We start from the raw sequence: 20535 nt of genomic DNA on the forward strand, positions 1-20535 counted from the left end.
CACAGGAAAGTCAGTTTCTTATTCTGACTTAAGAATAAAATCCCACCTTCAGATTTGTTTGACTTCTGCTCTTCTTTGGGAAGAAGCTGTGCTCTTGATGATGGTGGTTAGGATCAGGACTTTTGGAATTGAGCAAATCTGGGCTTGAATCTTAGTTCCGCCCCTTACAAGCTCTGTGACTTGGGAAGGTACTTAACCTTTCGGAGCCACAACGACCTCTGTAAAATGTGACTTCCTTCATTAACATGTATTTATTTAGCACCTATCAAGTTCCAGGCACCATGCTAGACCTTAGGATCCATCAGTAAACAAAAGCCACACATAACCTCATGCTCATAATCTTACACTCTAACTGCTTAGAAAATGATTTAAATATAATAATGCAAAGGGAAATGACAGGGTGTGGTGGGAACTTACAATGGAGATATAACCCAGTCTTGACAATCAGGGAAGGTTGACCTGAGGCAGTAGAGTTAAACTGAGTTAAGCAAAGAAGAGATGTGAGTGAGTGGGTTGCAAGGAAGAGGAACAGTTAGAAGCCTGTTATTGAGCTATGGTTTAGGGCTAGAGGTGAAGAGTCTGTTTTCATAAGAGTTTTGGTGAGACTCTTGGAATAGCCATGCCACCTTGGGGATCAGGTGACAAAAAGTGCATAGAGTTTGGGAAAAGGCAATTATCCCCCCTTCTTTGTGAATACCTGACATTCTCTAGCATTGGGAACAACTTCATGTGACCTTGGCTTTGGACCTTGCTATTAGGCAGTTGAGCAACTCTGGAAGAATATGGCAGATGCCAAGTGGGACTGACTAGTTTGTGTATAGTTACAACCCAAAGAGGCTCTCAGAAATTCTTGGTGGGAGTATGGGTGGTGAGTGTGGCATTACCAATGAGGACAAGAGAAGGATTTTTTGTGTAAAATGTTTGTTCATGAGTTTCAGAGAATCAGAGGAGTAACTCATATCTCCAGGATAGCCATAACCCAGAGCAAAAACTTTAGGACGCAAGTATTTGATAAAGAACTGATCATGCAGATATGATAATACTTTCATATCATTGAAATGAAAGCAATTTGCAAATATTAACTCATGTAGTATGTATAACAATACGAGAGTCTATTTTCTACTTCTGTGTAGCCAACTATCAGAAACATAGCAGCTTAGAATAATACATATTTATAATTTCACAGTTTCTGTGGGTCAGGAGTCTGGGCACAGCATAACTGGATTCTCTACTCAGAGTCTTAACCAGGCTGCAGTCATGGGTCAGCTGGTTGTGTTCTCATTTGGAGAGTCATCCAGGGAAGAATCTATTTCTAAGGTCATTCAGGTTGTCGGCAGAATTCATCTCATATCCGTATCACTGTGGGCCCCAGGTTTTTGCTGGATGCTGACTGGAGACTGTCCTCAGGTCCTACAAGATGTACAGGCCACGCACAACTTCTGGAGGCTACTCCCAGCTCCTAGCCGTATGGGCTTCTCTGACATGACTCCTTACTTCACTGAGCTCACAAAAACTCTAGCCCCAGTCTGTCAAGATACAGTTCTTACGAAGTGTAGCATAATTATAAGAGTGACATTCCATTACATTTGTCATATTCTATTGGTTAGGAGCAAGTCACAGAGCACTTTCTCTGACCCCACTCAAGAAGAGGGATTCTACAGAACTATAAACATGATGAGATGGGAATCATTGGGGTTCACTGTAGGCATATGCATATGGACATAAGGGAAGAGCTATTATTTTTTTTTAAAGATTTTATTTATTTGAGAGAGAAAGAGAGAGCATGAAAGGGGCGAGGGGCAGAGGGAGAAGCCAGCTCCCCTGATGAGCAGAGGGCCTGATGTGGGACTTGATCCTGGGACTCCAGGATCATGACCTGAGCCGAAGGCAGTTGCTTAACCAACTGAGCCACCCAAGTGCCCAAGGGAAGAGCTATTATTATCCTCATTTTGCTAATGAGGAAACAAAGACACTTGGTCAAATTCACATGATTAGTAAGCAGGAGAGCCTGAGTTCAAATTCAGAAGGTCTGACCCCCAGAGTCCATGCTCTTGACCATGAGGTTCGGCCACAACACCTAGTTGAAGGTCCAGTCTGGATTCCTCCTTTCATAAAACATCAGTAATTTTGTTTTTACCCTGGATTGTTGCCATTTTCCATCTTCAAACAATAATCCTAATTATCCTCATCTCTGTTACATTTACAGCTTCGAACACACTCCATAGAGTCTAATGATGTGAGGAGGTTACTTGTATCATCATTTCCCAGAAAAAGAAATTGGTATTTAGGAAGGACAAATTGCAACAGTTCTATGAAATAGAAGCGGCATCAATGAAGAGCTTCCATACTTTTTTATTCCCCTAGATGATAATGAAGAAATCACAATATTTCTGAGTATTAAGGAACTTTCCTTAATACTTCCTTAAGGCTATTCTCTAGCCTGGGGTCTCTAACTGGTGGCTGGCAGGCCTGACATAATTACACCCAAACAAAAATTTGTATGAACAATTTCTAATTGGTTGCCAATATTTAAGAATTGTTAGATTCCCAAGAAAAATTAGCAAAATTTTGTAACGCCAGATCCACCTTTCCCAACAGAAGTGAGAAGAAGAAGCTTTCCTCCAGATTGGGCATAATCGTCCTCTAGGTCACCACTTAGACTCCCTACCTGCTGGCTGTGGACCTTGAGTCTGAGATCCTCACATTTTATAGACAAGAAAAACCTACAGTCCACAGACATTTTTAGAGTCTGCCAGATAAGCTAAGAATGTCAGAGCTGATACCGAAGTTAGCACCAGAAAGAGGGTCCCGGGTCAGCGGGACGGGAGGCATTTTCACTCAGGTGGGCATTTTCAAGCAACAGTTCCAAACATGTGACCAGTGGCCTTGTCCTCAAATAGCCCAGCCCCACCACACTATTTAATTCCTATTTCAATTACATTGGGAACAAATATATTTCACAATGTTCAGCTCCAGGTTGCAGAGAGAAGAAAAGACACTGATAGAGGACCTCAATTATCAGTAATTTCTCTCTGAATCCCATTTTCCTCTCTCACTCTGTACTAATGACTACCTTTACAAAGAGGTTCCAGAGGCTTTCAGAGCAACAGGAGTAAACAGGACGTGCATTAATGTAGCAGGCTAGTTACCTCCCATATCTGAGCATAGACCTTTCAGAAATGGAATTTTTTTAGATGTGCCTCCCCTACAAATCTCAGCAAACATAATCTCCAGGAGTGCAGGGGTAATGTGTGTTTGGTGGAAAGACTTTTGCATTAACCTTGGAGGAAAGGTCTAGGAGAGGTAGAGAGAGAAGGTAGCATCAGCCCACTTCAATGAAGCAGCTGAGGCCTTACTGTGTGTCAGGCTCTATGCTGGGCTTTCACGGGTATTCCTTGATTTCATTCACACAACTCACAAGGTTGGGAGCAGCCAAAAAGCAAAAGAAGAAAGACACACGGTTAAACCCATATTTGTTCATTCTGGGTGACGTATTGGGTCTTAGGGTGACCTCAGCATGGGACTTTAGGTTACTTATTTAACCAATCCCAGCTTCCTCTGTTCCTTGTCTGTTAAAGGCCATATGTTAGAAGCATAATACATTCATAGTTATTTTCTCTCACTTAGACCTGGGGGTTCCTCGAGTTACTTTAAAGTTGAATAAAATTGAAAGAGCACTGTGGTTGGTGTCAAAAAACTTGGATTCTAGCCCCCACTCTGTTCTTTCCCACTGGGACTCATGAAGAAATTACTTGGGTTTTTTCCCCCCCCAATAATTAGAAAAGTAATAGAAATACATGATAATCTAATTCACACTACATTAAAGGTTACGGAATGAAAAGTGGTCATTCTGGTCCTCAAAGCCAATGCCAATTATCAATTACTTCAATATCTCTCTGGAAAAATTTTCTATTATATATATATAATCACACACTTATATATACACTAACCCTCAAATAGGAGAAAATTTAAAATAAATCTTGGAGATACTATGTATTGGCCCATATAAACCTCATTACTTTAATATAGCTGAACCATATTGAAAGTCATTTAGGCAATTTTCAATCTTTCATTAATACTAGCAAAAGCTAATATTTATCAATTGCTTATAATATGCCAGACACTATTCTAAGTGCTTTATGTGTATTAATTCATTTATATCAATTCACAGTCATCTTGGGTATTATTATCACCCCCATTTGACATTTGAGGAAAACAATGCCTTGAGAACATCAGTATTTCCTCCACAAACAGTAAGTGGCAGAAGTGAGATTCACACCCAGGTAGACGGCGCAACGCTGTGACATACATCTTTGTCCACACAGTTTTATGCACATTTGTCAGACGCTCTGGCAAATGAGGACCCTTGAAAAAAGCAACAGTGCAATCAAGTGCAATTTTAAATTTTTTAAATTAGTGCATTTTAAGTGTATTTTTCCAAGGCCAAGATGATAGCAGTGTGGAGAGTGTGCTCATTTTCATGGCACCAGCCACAGAATGCTGTGTATTTTTATCTTCTTCCCCAGCTCCTGTGTTGGATCACGTGCTCCTTGAAGACAGGGACTCTGTACCCCAGGGCTCTCTGTAAATGATTACTAAAAAATAGGGAAGACTTCAGTGGGAGTGGCCTTTGGTATTTGGGCTAGATTCTGAAAGGTGAATAAAATTTTGGTAGGCAGAAAATGGAAGAAAAAGCACCTTCTGTGAAGAAAGAGCAAAGGAACAACTACCTAAGATGCTGGCTCGGGCAGCAAATCATCCACGCTGGTTGGGAAAAGGGTGTGTGGCTGAGATGTACTCAGAGAGGATACTGGGAAGGATATTTGGAGGCAGAAAGAGAATTCTAATGCTATTTGGAGTCTGTGAGATCCTTTCCAGGATACATTTATTCATCTGGAAGACAAAATGGATGACTTCCATGAATACACCACCATATCCCCATAATAGTAGTGTTGAATAGTGAAATGTATTGGATCTCAGTTTACAAAATGGTATTATTCCCACATCAGGTTTCTTTCCTCCACTTTCCACTTCTTGGTGTCAAGTGGCTAGCAGGGTTGTCAGTATCCATAGCCCGGGAAAATATCATCAATGCGGTAGGCATATTTTCAGTTTTCATTTATTTTAATCCTCACCAACTCACTGAATACACAGTCTGACATGTTTATTTTTCCAAGCACTGAGCCCATGGGCCTGGGTTTATAAATGTAGCTGATAGATGTACTATTCAAATTAATTTATATGCAAACATACATCTCAGTGGATTTTGTTCCATTTCTGTTAATCTTGAATTTCATGAAGTTACTTAGACATCTGATGACACATATTATTTTATATACATGCTAACAGTTTTTGATTCTTGATTGTTGATCCTGGCTATGTATGTAATCAATTCAAAATAGAAATTAGTTGTGACTAATGATGTAATATATGTTGGCTAACTGAATTTAAATTAAAAAAAAAAAGAAATTAGTTCCGATAGGACTCTGAACATGTATCAGCACTGCCTACTCAGAAGATATGTAGGACATAAAGATGAGCTATGAATATAATTTTAAATATTTAAATTTAAATATTTTAAAAATTTAAATATTACATATAAATTTAAAAGATATTAAATATCATTTTTAAACATAGATTTATTTTAGAAAGAGCAAGAGAGCGAGAACACACTAGTGGGGGTGGAGGGGGCAGAGGGAGTCTTAAGCAGGCTCCACGCTGAGCATGGAGGCTGATTTCAGGACCCTGAGATCTTGACCTGAGTCAAAACCAAGACCAGATGCTTAACTGACTCTGCCACCTAGAAACCCCTCTGGTAGCCACATTTAGGGAAGTAGAAAGAGGGGTGCCTGGATGGCTCAGTCAGTAAAACACATGACCCTTAGTCTCAGAGCTATGAGTTCAAGCCACATTTTGGGTGTGGAGATTGCTTAAAAATAAAATTAAAAAAAAAAAAACTAGAAAGAAACATCAAATTAATTTAAATAATATATGTCACTTAAACCAACCTATCTAAAATACTATCATTTCAACATGTAATAAATTTAAAAATATATAAGCTTGTCACATTGCTCCTTTTGTAGTTAAGTCCAGAGTCTATTTTATGCTTGCAATACATCTCAATTTGGACTAGCCAACATTTAAGTGCAGACATCACATAAGGCCAGAGGCTATGATGTTGGATGGTGCAAAAATAGAAGCTATAGATTCTAGCTTCTTTGAATAAAATTGTTAGTGCAGAGAATGGTTAGAATGGTTTATATCCTCCCTGCTGCAATCCAAGCAGTAATATGTAAATTTTCTCACTTAGGACTTTTTGGGAGAGACGAAAGTGATCATCGTGTCCCGAACTCTTGATTATGGACACAGGAGCAGAGACTCATGAAGGTATGGGTGGGCTAGGGGAGAAGTAGACTATTGGCTTGCTCTGTTCCACACCATGTCATCAGCCTCGCTGCTGACAGGTGGAGATGGAGGCTCAGCTCCCTGCCAAACACCTGCTAACAGGGGACAGAGAGCAGGAACTCCCTGCTCAGCCCCACGGACATCGAGCTTCCAGTGGGGAAAGGGTTGGGGGACCTGCTGCTCTAGGGTAGAGATTGGCTCCCTGCGCTGTCCTGGTGTCCAACACCAGGAGGGGACATCAGGAAACTACCTTCTGCCTCTGCAGGGCAGGGAGTAATGAGGTGGAAAACCAGATCTTCCCTGGGGAGGCTGGGGGAGAGCAGGGGTTTCGCTCATGTCATTTGATGTTTGGGTACATATCATCAAGAAGGTTTTCTATTATTAAACCAATCTTTTCCTGGTGCTTTGGCTAGGGAAAATGTGCCCCATTTTGGTGTTTTTGATCTGTACCTTTTGGCAGCTCTGACCTGGAGGCATTCTGCATGGTCTTGTCCTAGATGGACAATAAGAAAACCTGAATCACCATCATGCTGTTCCTCACATCCCCAGGTTCCTAGGCAGTACATTGCTTTCCACCTTTAAGTGTTTTCCTTTGCTTCTTTATTATGTTATGTCCAGAGTTATTTTAGTTGTAAGAAGTAGTACCTGGGGGGAATAGAGGGACTACTCTATCTTTTCTGAAACCAGAAATCTCCTAACTGCTAAATATGAGCAAGTCTTTCTAATCCTCATCTTATTCAGCTTCTAAGAAATTTTTGCTATGATAGAGTACATTACATGCTTGTCTTTGAAACTCATTTCTCCAGTGTGCTACTGCACATTGTGAGTTTCCTCATTTGATCACTTCTAAGTGCCATCTGCAGTTTCCTCTAGGTTAGTGGCTTTCTAATGTGCTTGTGTTGCTCAAGATTCTGCCCTAAATCCATTTATCTTGCCTCATTTTCTCCCTGCACAGCCTTGCTACCAGCTCTATGCTGAAAACTCACAATCATTGTCTCCAACCCCTAGCCCCAGTCTAATTCCCACTGGAAAGCTCCACTTGGCTATCCTAACAACTGTGTTATCCAAAATGCAACTTATTATCCTCTTATACATGTGCAAATAGATCTTCCCCCAAATTTGCCTTATATTTATGAGCACTTCTCAACAGTGTGCTTTTTCCCTAAGGAAAGCTCCACTTGACTATCCTAACAACTGTGTTATCCAAAATGCAACTTATTATCCTCTTATACATGTGCAAATAGATCTTCCCCCAAATTTGCCTTGTGTTTATGAGCACTTCTCAACAGTGTGCTTTTTCCCTAAGAATCAAGCTATAGGAAACTACTTTTAAAACACAAAAGTTGGGGTGCCTGGGTGGGTGCTGTTGGTTAAGCGTCTGACTCTTGGTTTCAGCTCAGGTCATGATCCCAGGACCCTGGGATCAAACCCAGCATGGGGCTCCATGCTCAGCTTGGAGTCTGCTTGAGATTCTCTCTCTCTCCCTCTCCCCCTCACACTTGTGCTATCTCTCTCTCTAAAATAAATCATTAAAATTTTTTAAAAACAAAAAATTATTCAGTGATATTTGTTCGATAATAAATATTTCATGGCAAAAAAGTCACCAAATCAAGAAACTCCTTCCCCCAATTTAAAAAATCACACTCAAAAAGATATGTATAGGTAGGTATTCCCTTACTCAAAAAAGTATGTTCAAATATAAAATTAATCTTTTAAAAAAAAACTCCCTTAAGGAGGAATTTCTTGAATTTTACATCCCACCATATCTTCCCTTACTTTCCATCCCCCTCCCCACTCCCCATATCCAGCATTTCTTGAGGGAAGACTTTGAGGCAGCCAAAGGTGAGGCTTGCTTTCCACCATCTCCAAGACAGCAAGAGAGAAAGCACCCTTTTCAGAGATGTCTGGAGTTCTCCAGATGTCAGCCTAGGAATGGTTATGGATACAGACCAGCTTTGCATCGCAGGGACCCTTTAACTGCACCCCTGCCCACACTGGCTAATTTCAGGAGGGAATGTGCCTCAAGTTCTTATTAGAAACCTCACCCAGATGTGGTTGAAATTTTAATGCAATGGGTATTTTTGTTGTTGACCAGTGAAAAAGACATTATAAAGCTGATTGCATGCAGGAAAAGCTTGATTTGAGTCACAAAAACTGCTACATGGAATACGCAAACATTTTTAAATGGTTTGAAAACAACCGGCACACATTTAATAAGCAAGTTCCACTTTCCCCATTTTCTCTGCCCCCGCCCTCAATGCTCGGCTCTAGAATATCCATTTATTTACCTTGTTTAACATGTCTGTTTGAAATTTATCTGCCAGTTTTGGTGGCAAAACCACATTTTTAAAATATTTTATTTATTTATTTGAAAGAGAGAGACAGTGAGAGGGGGAACACAAGCAGGGGGAGTGGGAGAGGAAGAAGCAGGCTCTCCACTGAGCAGGGAGCCCAACATGGGGCTCCATCCCAAGGTTCTGGGATCATAACCTAGGCCCAAGGCAGATGCTTAAGGACTGAGCCACCCAGGCGCCCCCAAAACACATTTTTAAACAATTAAATACACAATGGCAACTTTATAGGACTTGGAATGTTTTAAAATAACACACCATAATTAGAGCTACAAGAAGAGCAGTGGCCTCTTTCAATTCCTTTCAAGCATTTCATTCTCTATTTCAAATATTAATCTCTAACATCTATACAAGTAGTCTTTAAATGCATAGCGCTCCTTTTTTTTCCTGTCCTCCTTGGCACCTAGTTGTTACCCAAACCACAGCACAGAAGTCATTCACACACAGGTAACACATTACACTGGGACTGCTCCATGTTTTCTGCACACCGTAAGGGAAGAAGTTCAGAATCCTAGAACCCCGGGGCTCACAGAACGATGTACTTGTTAAGCAGCTTCTCCGCGGTCTCCAGCATCAGGGATTTCTTCTGGGGATGGTGAAGGCAGGCGGCAGGCGTCTTCTCCTGGTTCGGCAGCGTGTGAAATATCTCCTGCACACTGATATCCGTCTCAGCGGAGGTCTCCAAGAAGGCACAATTCCACTCCAACGCGCAGGCAGCACTTACTGTAGACTCCCAGCGGCTTTCTTGGCATTTGCTGTCCGCCAAAATGATAGGGTATTTATGCAAGGTGTTGTCTTTGACTTTGTAGATCAGCTTATAGAAAGGCTTCAGCTCCTCCAGGGTTTGCTTCTTGGTGGCGGAGTAAACCAGGAAGACAGCAGGGCCCCTAGCAACGGCGAGGCGCTGCAGACCCGGATAGCGGGGTCGGCCGGTGGCTTCGGTGCTGTACAGCGCCCCGACGCCGTGGTTGGAGCTCAGCACATGGCAGTCGGTATCTGCGATGGTTGGCAGATAGGCATCGCGCAAGTTGCCATACACCCACCTCCACACTGACACGCTCTTGCCCATGCCAGCGGTGCCAAGCACAATGCAGCAGTCTTTGTTCTTGTTCTGGGGCATGAGGGCAGGGATGATAATCAGGGTGGGCAGAGGCCGCAGTCGCCGAATCGGCCATTTCTTAAAGCCAAAGCAATTATTGCCCATTGCAGGAATTGGCGGGGAGAGGAGCGTGCAAGTTATTGGCACTTACCCAGGAGCAAAATATTCTTAGGGAGAAAGAACGGAAGAGTGAGATGGGAGTTTGAACTTAGAAGGGTGTCCCTGTGTCTCCTTGTCTAGCCGCTCCCTGGGGATACTCCGGAGGGTCTAGGATCACTCTCCAAGCCCATCTCCCTCCCTCCTCTGAAGCAGAACCAGGCTCAGTGCCCATCCCAGACGCCACAAAAGGCGGTGTGAGCAGGGAGGAGAGGCTCGCTCATACTTCTTCCTATGATGCCTTAGGCTTACTGCACCAGTAACCACACATCCGTTTTCTTTCATACCACACTACTCCGATCTAAATATAGAATGAGAAGCTGAAACGATGGACAGCCCGCCAACCTGAGACAGAGTGGGGACTGGAGTCAGGTCCCCTTAACCCTGAGGGAGAAACCCAGCATTCCTTGGTAGCTGAAACCTATGCCCCTTGAGTGGGGAGATGTCTCGGGAACGGCGGAGGCAGGACGTTTACGGAAGGGAGGGCTGCGATACCAAGACTGGGGAAGACCAAAACGGTCTGCGCCAAGATGGACCCCATCACTGTCCTTTCATTGACTGTTGTCCTCATTATGATACTAAAAATCATGCCCAGGGTTGGAGATTTATCATGTTAATTAGATGCGTTATGCATGAAGAAGGATAATAAGTGCGCAGGTGCTAATAAATTCCTGCTTCTATGTGCTTCGAGTCCCCCTTTTCCCATCTAAGTTTCTCTAAAAAATTCTCCCTGACCTCTTCTCAGCGAGTCAGCCTGAGGATTCTTCTCCTTGTGCCGTCTCCCTTGTGCTGGAGCATAAGCCCCAGTAAAGCCTAGCCTCGAACCCCGCTGGCCACTTGTCAATTGCTGTTGCTTGGAGACACCCAAACACCCGGTTTAGTAATAATGGAGGTAAGGACAGAGTGTCCAGGGAGCCCACGGGGCCAGGATGCTCTCTGTTCCGGTGCCGTAGAGACCGATTACCTACAGGGACTGTCCCCGGGACATAGAGGGACAGATAGCCACCTCCACAACAACTAGGCCTCCCGTTCTCACCCACAGCAGCCCAGACCGGTTTACCCACTACATCTCACTTTGGAGTGCTCCCTAATAAAAGCGGAAGACAGCTTTTACCTTTCTCCAAGGCAGGAACGAGTGCGCTAGCGGGCAAATTCACTGTTCCCTGAGTCAGCCTTAGCGATGGTGGCAACTGAGCGCGCTGGCGGGCAAATTCACTGCTTCTGGAGTCTGCATTGGTGGTGGGGGCGGGGGGCGGTGAGGGGAGGGTGGGCAGTGGCAACAGAAAGACCAATCACAGCCTCGGGAGCCAGTCAGAGGCTACCTGTGAGCTGCCGGAGGGTAGGGTGCGGGGGGAGGCGGGGAACTGAGGGACCTGCGGGGATAGGCCTGGAGCGCCAGAGCCTGAGGGGGCAGGCTTGGCGGCTCTATTTGCACCTTCTGCAGAGGAAGGACTTGAGGGGGGGGGTGTGCCCAGTGTCCCCCACGTGAGAGGAGCTGAACCCCCAGCCAGGGGGCAATGAGGGGGAGGTCCTGGGTTCATAGACGCTGGCCATTCAGGTGTGTATGCTTCTAGAATTTGCACTTCTAGTTTGGGGCAGGCATCCTTCACTTCTATGCCCTTTCGTGACTGTGGGGTTAGCCCTTCCCAAGCCTCGATGCCTTCTCTTCAGTGCAGAACGGCCACTTAGAATTCTCCCCACCACTGGTGCCAGGCACTTCATAGAATCTGATCCACTTTCCTCAGTAAACATTTGTCCACCACAAAACGTGGTTTTTGTCCCTCTAGAAGTCTCAACTAACACAACTGTTATTAGAGACTTCAGAACCTGCTTCCTGCGAGGATTACCTGTGGTTTAGACGGGTTCTATGGAAGAAGGTTGAGAGATCGTCTCTAAACCCAGCAGCCTTAAGCAGCAGCCACATTCCTCACCACTATTGGTACAACAGGTTTCATTTGATCATCATCACAAAAGCTTTGTAAGCAAATCGAGTAGGAATGTGGGCAGCCTCTAGAAGTAGAGAACCAACAAGAAAATACGGACTTCAGTCCTACAACTGCTAACAGCTGGACTTCCCCCAACAACCCAAAGGAACTTGAAAGCAGATTGTTCTCTAGAAACTGCACAGAAGACCACAGACCGGTCAACAAATTGATTTCATCCTTGATTAAGCAGAGACCATCCAGACTTCTCACCTTCAAGATTGTAGGTCCTGTAGTTGGGCATTATTTTATGCCAGGAAGTTTGTAGTCACTTGGAACGCAAAGAAATTTGTAATTTGCTTTCAAATTTGTTTCTTGTTTGCCAAAGAAGGACTGATATAGCAGGTAAAATGACTTGTTCAAGGTTACAGAGCTCATAAATGATGGGCGTAGGCCCAAACCGACTTTTCCTAACTTCAAGTCTTCCTCTTTTTCTGGTGCTATCATTGTATGTCATTAATATGATATGCTATTTCTGGTTCATTAGTAAAAAAAAATTTCCATGGCTTTTAAATTTTTACCCAAAAGCACATTCATGTTGGAGAGATCTAGGCAGAAAATTTGACTTAGAATATTTATATATTTTTTCTCTTCTTTTGAATATACCTTAATATGCCTTTGAGCTAAGAGATCTTGGGGAAATCACTTTTCTGCAGAATGGGAACTAATACCTATGAAAAACAATTGTGGGGAGCATTCAAGGAGCTACTACACAAGACAATCCACAAATCCACAGTCTGAGCATTTTAACAATGGCTTTTGGAAGTGTCAGGATCTTTTTATTTAATCTTATCTAACCCTGGGATAGAGTCCCACACTGGCTCCCTGCTCAGTGGGGAGTCTGCTTCTCCCACTCCTTCTGCTGTTCCCTGTGCTTGTGCTCTCTCTCTCAAATAAATAAATAAAATCTTTTAAAAAGGAATAAAAAAAGACTAAAGGAAGATATGATAGTGGAGAATAACATGAAATTTTAGAAAGGAAAGTAGAATCTTAGAATAGGTAAAAAACTGGGGTAAATATTATATCTGTGTCATGAGTTTGTACAATCATATTTATGACTGAAACATCTGATACTCAAGGTAATAATATTAAAAATTGGGGAAGGCAAAGGGACCTAAACAGAAGTAAGGTTTCCATACTTCACTTGAAGTGGTAAAATGTTGATACCAGCAGATTGTGATAAGTCACATATGTATATTGTAATACCTGGAACAACAATTTTTACCCAAAGAGATATAATCAAATACTCTAAAAGTAAATTAAGATTGAATTCTGAAAAATATAACCCCCAGGAAGGTGAAAAAGGAGAAACAGGAAAAACAAAAAACAAATGATAAAATGGCATACGTAAGCTCAAATATATCAGAATTACCTTTCCACGTAAATGATGTAAATATACCAATTAAAAAAGCATATTGGCAGAGTAGATTACAACAAGCAAACAAAAAGAAACACCAGCCAATTACAAGGTGACTGAAGTCAGTTTCATCTCACTTCACATTTAATGACACAGGGAAGTTGAAAGTAAAAAGATGGGAGTGCCTGGGTGGCTCCACCAATTAAGTGGCTGTCTTTGGCTCAGATCATGACCCTGCATTGGGCTCCCTGCTCAGTGAAGAGCCTGCTTCTCTCTCTCCCTCTGCTACTCCCTCTGCTTATGTTCTCTCTCACTTTTTCTCTCAAATAAATTAAATCTTTAAAAAAAAATTAAAGGATGCTTTTGTATGGTAACACAGGTTATATGGAAACCAAAATTAAAAACACAATTATTATTTACAAATGCTATGAGGAGAATGAAGTACTACTGTGTATGCACTTAACAAAACACATGAAGGATCTGAATGCTGGAAATTACAAAATGCTAATAAATCAAATTAAACAGAAACATAATATGTTCGTGTATTAGAAGGTTCAACTTAGTAAAGATGTCAGTTCCCTCCAAATTGATCTATAGGTAATGCAGTTCTTTTTTTTTTTTTTTAAGATTTTGTTTATTTATTTGTCAGAGAGAGAGAGAGAGAGCAAGCACAGGCAGACAGAGTGGCAGGCAGAGGCAGAGGGAGAAGCAGGCTCCCTGCTGAGCAAGGAGCCCAATGCGGGACTCGATCCCAGGACGCTGGGATCATGACCTGAGCCGAAGGCAGTTGCTTAACCAACTGAGCCACCCAGGCGTCCCATAGGTAATGCAGTTCTTGCCAAAATCCCAGTAAGCTTTCTGCAGACATAGACACACTTATTCTGAAATTTATATGGAAAGGCATAGTATCTAGAATAGTTAACACACTCTTGAAAAAGAGGGATAAAGTAAGAAAAATCACTCTTTGATATTAAGGGTTAAGATGCAGCTGCAGTAATTAAGACAGTGTAATATTGGTAGAGAACAGACTAGAGAGCCCAGGAAAAGGGGCACACAGATATGCCCAGCTGATTTTTGACAAAGGCACAAAAGCAGTTCAATGCAGAAGGATAATCTTTTCAGCAAATTGGTGCTAGATCAATTGGTCATCCATAGGTAAAAACACATAAGCAAACAAAAAAACTCGAACCTAAATCTCTTACCATACAAAATTGATTGAGGATAATGGAACTTATATATAACATGTAAAATTATAAAATTGTTAGGAAAAAAGGAAATCTTTGGGATATATCTTGATTGTGGTTACACATTTATAAATCTACATATATGATAATATTCCATATAATTAAATACATACACAGATGAGTACAAGTAAAACAGGAAATCTGAGTAAGAGCAGTGGATTCTATCGATGTTAATATCCTGGTTGTAATATTGACTATAGTTTTGCAAGGTATTACCATTGAGGGAAACTGAGTAAAGTTACTCAGGATCTTTGTTATTTCTTATAACTGCATGTGAATCTTCAATTAGGTCAAAGTGAAAAGAACATTAATTTTAAGAAGCACTCATAAAAAAATAATAACATAACTCTCATGGCTGCCAATTAAAGCCCAAAGTCTTTCGTTTCATATTTCCAAATCCCTATAAACAGACCCCAAATTCCCTTTCGAATCATACCTTCTGTGAGTCTTCTGTACACACTGGCTTAATAAATTCCATATTCTTGGAAGTTCCTATGTCTCTTAGCTCATCCCCCAACCCAGTCCCCTCCTCTACACACCCCAGTTCTACTCTTCTTCAAGGACCTCCAAATGGTGCTTCCAGCTGGAAGAAATCCCTCCTCCCTGAGATCCCACACACATTTTCATCTTGTATTAAAGCTTTGTCAGTACTTGTTTCCTATTTTCCACAAAGCAAAGAGTTTTCTCTGACAGAGCAGAGATCCATCTAGCTCTGATTCCCTCACAGGTGCTAGTCGGAGCCAACAGGTAGCGCTCAGAGGCAAGCAGGACGGTACAGGTTAATGTAGATTCTGTCAGGAGGGGTGCAAGAGCCAGGCTGACTGCTCTCCAGTCTGCTGATCACGACCTCTTTACAGTTTAGCCTTTAACTCTATCCTCCGTTGAGAACAGGGGAAGCACACGGTAAGTGCTGACACATTAACAAGTATCTTTGTTAGTACCTGGCAGAGTAGATACTCAGACAATGTAGCTGGAGTTTGGAAACCTGGTCTCCAGCTTCTGTCAGCTCAAATGCTAGTTGAAGGGACTTTGACAATTTGTTTGCCTTTTACATCGTTTCTTCACCTGTAAAATGGGGACCAAAGTAGCTGTGTTGGAAGTAAGATTGGTTGGCTCTCTTGTGTGAAAGTTAAGCAAGATGTTGCTTCTAGAATGTGAATAAGCTAAGGTTCACTTGAGTGTTTGCAGTGAGATAGGTATTACTCTAACAATTTCACATGGGTGATCTCATTTGTAAAGTGGAGACTATTTTCTCTCCATCTTACAAATGAGGAGACCAGGCATGGAGAGACGAACTAAGTGGTAGAGGCTGGGAAACTGGCTCGCTTCAAGGCTTCTGAATTTTCCACCATGCTGCCTCTTTAGCAGAGAGAGGTGGTGATGTTTGGGACCCTCACAACTGTAATTTTAGAAGCTTGTTTTCTTTCACTTTCTTCTCAGGCTTCTCCCCTTTTAAGCTCTGTAGAAAGCTGATGGCAGTTATGTTTTCCATCCTTCACAAAAATTCCTCAGAATTTTGATTTCCAGGACCAAGGTTGCTCCCAAATCCCTTTTTATTCCATGCAAGCATTTTCTTCCATTCCTGCCACTTCTGTTCCCAGCCTGACTGCTTTCTCCTACCATCCTGAGGCTACAAATAGCCCCTTGTTCGCAGAGATATCATCTACCTCATAAAGAAAAGAGACCACCGGATAAAACTCCACTAGCCCCTGGTCCACACATATCCTGTGTGATACTCTCTTTTCTCCACTCAGGGTTAATGCCTTCATCTGAGCTCGGGAGTGACTCTCAACTTGTGGTCCTGTATTAGACTATATTAGAATCAGCTGGGGCTCTTGTTAAAAATACCTAACCCACGTCTTCAGAATCAGAATCTGTAGGTGAGACTGGGGTGCTGGGCAGTTTACATTTTAACAGGCCCCCTCAGGTAATTCTGATACAGACAAATCTCAGAACTACTCCTTTAGAAACTTACTTGATCAATGTATTCCTTTATTAACCTTTCAATGTTCATTGTATCAGTAGCCATGATCCTTATTTCTGATATCAATAATTTGTTTCTTCTCTTTTTTTCTGATTAGCTAGGTGAGTGGCTTATTAATTTTATTAATCTTTTCAAAGAGCCAGTTTTTTTGTTTCATTGATTTTTGTATGTTTCCCAGTTAATTTTGTTGTTTTCCACTCTAATTTTTTAAATTTCCTTTATTCTGCTTGATTTAGTTGGAAATTGCTCCTTTCTGTAGTTTTCTAGAGTGAAAACTTAAATTATTGCTTTTAGATTTTTCTTCTTCTCTAAAATGGGCATTTTAACCTGTAAATTTCCTCTGTGAGCTCTGCTTTCTCTACATCCAGTAAAAAGTGTGTTGTTAAATCTCCAAACATTTGGGAGGGTTTTTTAAAAAAATTATTCTGTTATTCATTTCTAGTCTAATTCACTGTGGTCTGAGAACATACTTGTATGAGTTCTAGTCTTTTACATTTGTTCAAGTTTGTTTTATGGCCCCAGATGTGATTGTGTTGGTAAATGTTCCACATGAGTTTGACCAAAAAAATGTGTATGCTGCTGTTGTTGGATGAAGTATTTCATAAATGTCGATTAGATCTAGTTGATTAATTGTGCTATTTAGTTAAACTATATTCTTACACATTTTCCACCTACTGGATCTATCCATTATTGAAGGGGTATTTAAGTTTCCAACTATAATAATGGATTTGTCTATTTCTACTTGTAGTTCATTTAGTTTTTGCCTCATGTCTTTTGATGTTCTGTTATTAGGTACATACCTGTTGAAGACTTTCTTGGAAAATTGACTTCTTTATCATTATGTAATTTCCCTCTTTATCCCTGATAATTTCACTATTCTAAAGTCTAATTTGTCTGAGATTAATATAGCTATCCCAGTTTTCTCTTGATTAGTGCTATTTTATCTTGTTCCATCCCCTTACTTTTGTTTCTTCACATTTAAAATTTTAAATGAAAAATTTTTTGTAAAAAATATATAGTTGGGTCTTTTTCTTATCTGCTCTGACATGCTTTGTCTTTTAATTAATGTATTTATATCCTTCATATTTAACATGATTATTGATTTTTTTTGTTTTATCTCTACCATGTTTGTAACTGTTTTCTACTCACTGTATTTGTTTTGTGTTTGTTTCCCCTTCTTTCTGCCTTTTCAGGTTTTAGCTGAACATTTTATATAATTCCATTTTCTCTCCTTTCTAAGCATATCAATTTACAATATATATTTATAACAAATTTAAATCCACTTTCAGATAACATTATACCATTTCACATTCAATGCAGGTACCTTATAGTACAGTATCCCCAATTCATAACTCCCATCCCTTACACCATTAATGTCATTCATTTCACTCACTCATGTGCTATAATTACCTAACGAATTGTTACTATTTACTATTACTACTTTGAACAATTATCTATTAGGTCAATTAATAAGAAAAATAAAAGATATTATCTTACCTTCATTTATTCCATCTTTAACGTTCTTTCATTCTTTATTTAAGTCTGAATTCTAGGAAAAGCTTTATAGAGAACATGCTGCCTAGAGAGAACCTTGAATGGAGAAGAAGACATTGGGGAAAAGACATTTCAGAGAGAAGAATGATATCAAAAGGGCATGGAGCCAGGAAAGTATCTATGAATGAAAGAATCATTGAATTGGAATTTATCCTAGAAATCATCTGTGGTTTAATTACCTCATTTCCTAGATGAGTAATTTACCCAAGATTACACAGCTAAAAGTTTGTAGAACTAAGACTCAAACATAGGAAGAATAACTTCAGCACCTCTTCTAACCACAGGAGGAGGTTAAAGATGTTCAAGATGGCCCAGGCCATTAGACACAGCCAGGACAAGGGCTGTCCCTGTCTTTCAGACACTTCACCTTCATTCTCCCACTGGCGTACATTCTGAAACATAATTAATGTTCAGAAACACTATGGAGATTTTAAAGATGGAGTTAATATAGTCTTCTGAAGTCAAGGAAGATAAAGTTCCATAGGAATCAGAAATGATATATTCTCAGGAGACAGAGAGGGTTTATAGAGTAGCACTAATTACAGCTTTGAATAAGCTGCCCACAGTCTTCTTAATGAAATAGCTGGAATCCTTCGTTGGAAACTTTCCTAGACAATCATGTCTGTGTAAGTGAATACTTATACTCTAGACCCAAGGGAAGGCACCAACCAACTGAAGCCTCGTTAAGGAAGGGGCGGTTGGGAGGAGAGTATTGGACACCACAGTGGAATCAGCAAAAGTGGGTCTTTCTTTTTTTTCCTTCCTTCCTTCCTCCCTTTCTCCCTCTATTTCTCCCTTTCTCTTCTTCCTTCTCTCTCTCCCTCCCTCCCTCCTCCTTCCTTCCTTCCTTTATTTTTTCCTTTGTTTTCTTTCTTTCTTCTTAAGGTGCTCACCCTGGAATATTATGTAGCAATTATAAATGTGTCATATATTCACATAACATTAAGAATGGATGTTTAAAACATAGTGCTTGATGAAAAAAGAAAATGGGATGAGATATATGGCACCTCACCATTTATATAAATTAAAGATATATGCCCACAAAACAGTAGTATACATTTTTGCAGGAACACACATACAAGATACATAGTGAACACATAGAAAAGTTGCCTATGGAAGGTAAGGAAAGTGATCTATGCAGGATATATATGTAACAGTTACATAATAACACTTATTACTGTTACAGTTACATAATAATTGTATTACATAGTAACAGTTATTAAACACATGATATATAAGGATATAACATATATCCTTATTACAAATGTATATAATATATATGGTATTATATATGATAATATAAATAAATATATATAATATATATTATATGTAATATATCATTTATATATTCACATATAAGGCATATGTGTATGTTACAACCCTGAACAATGATAAGATGCTTGAGGGTAACATTTGTAAATGATTCATTTTAGAAGCCTCACACTTCTTGGTGTACAGTAGGCGAATAATGAATATTTCTGAATGAATGGCTTCATCTTCAACTTGCCTGATGTTCTGAACATGACCTGCCAGACAGAGCAAAGACCTTTCTTCCCAACACATCCCTTACCCCCACTCCCAGTTCTTTATTTTCACCATGGTGGTTTATTAAAGTGGCAAAAAAGAGCTACCTAGAGAGGAATAATTATTAAAGAATGAAAATAATTTTTAAGAAAAGAATGAAAATAATTACCCCATTAAAAACAAGAAGCACATTTTATGTCCTTTTTAAGTAACAATTCTGCTTTCCAGTATATTTCCTTTTGATTGTTTCCATATGCCCAGTGTTTCTACCGTAAAACACTCATTGGCTAAACAAAAGCATTTTTTTTGTGTGAATCCATAAAGAGAAATCCATTTTCATTCCTTTGTGTCACTACAGCAAGGCTCTGGATGCTATTGTGGGACATAATGGCATATGCTCCTCATTTCACTGTTTGAAAGCAAAATCCTATTTCTGCCAGTAAAATTGAATTCTGCAAGTCTGATTTTTTTTGAAGTTTTTTAAAAAAATTTCTAACAGTTCTAGATTTACCAAATTATTGCAAAGATGGTAAAGAGATACAGCCCATATACTCCACAGCCAGTTTCCCTATTATTAACATCTTACATTAGTATGGTACATTTGTCTCAATTAATGAACCAAGGCTGATACATAATTATGAATGCAAGTCCATCCTTTATTCAGATTTCTGCTGAGAGGACCTCAGTTTTTCTCTTAAGACCTTCAACTGATTGCATAAGACTCATCCACATTATGAAGGGTTATCTGCTTTCCTCAAAGTCTACTGATTTCACAGTAATCCCTTCTAAAAAATATTTTCATAGAATCATCTAGACTTGTGTTTGACCAAACAACTGGGTAGCATGGCCTAGCCAAGTTGACACATAAAATTAACCAGC

General features: G+C 40.4%; 1 protein-coding gene across 1 annotated transcript; it reads right to left on the minus strand.

Annotated features, from left to right (window-relative positions):
• Positions 1-9282: 9282 nt before the first annotated feature.
• Positions 9283-9960, minus strand: LOC111142842 (DIRAS family GTPase 3). The gene has a single exon (XM_022496172.1). The coding sequence runs from the start codon at positions 9958-9960 to the stop codon at positions 9283-9285; it is 678 nt and encodes a 225-aa protein (XP_022351880.1).
• Between the last annotated feature and the right edge of the window lie 10575 nt (positions 9961-20535).

The sequence above is a fragment of the Enhydra lutris genome, unplaced genomic scaffold (assembly GCF_002288905.1).
Source record: "Enhydra lutris kenyoni isolate GAN:26980312 unplaced genomic scaffold, ASM228890v2 scaffoldscaffold9, whole genome shotgun sequence".
Taxonomy (NCBI): Eukaryota; Metazoa; Chordata; class Mammalia; order Carnivora; family Mustelidae; genus Enhydra; species Enhydra lutris.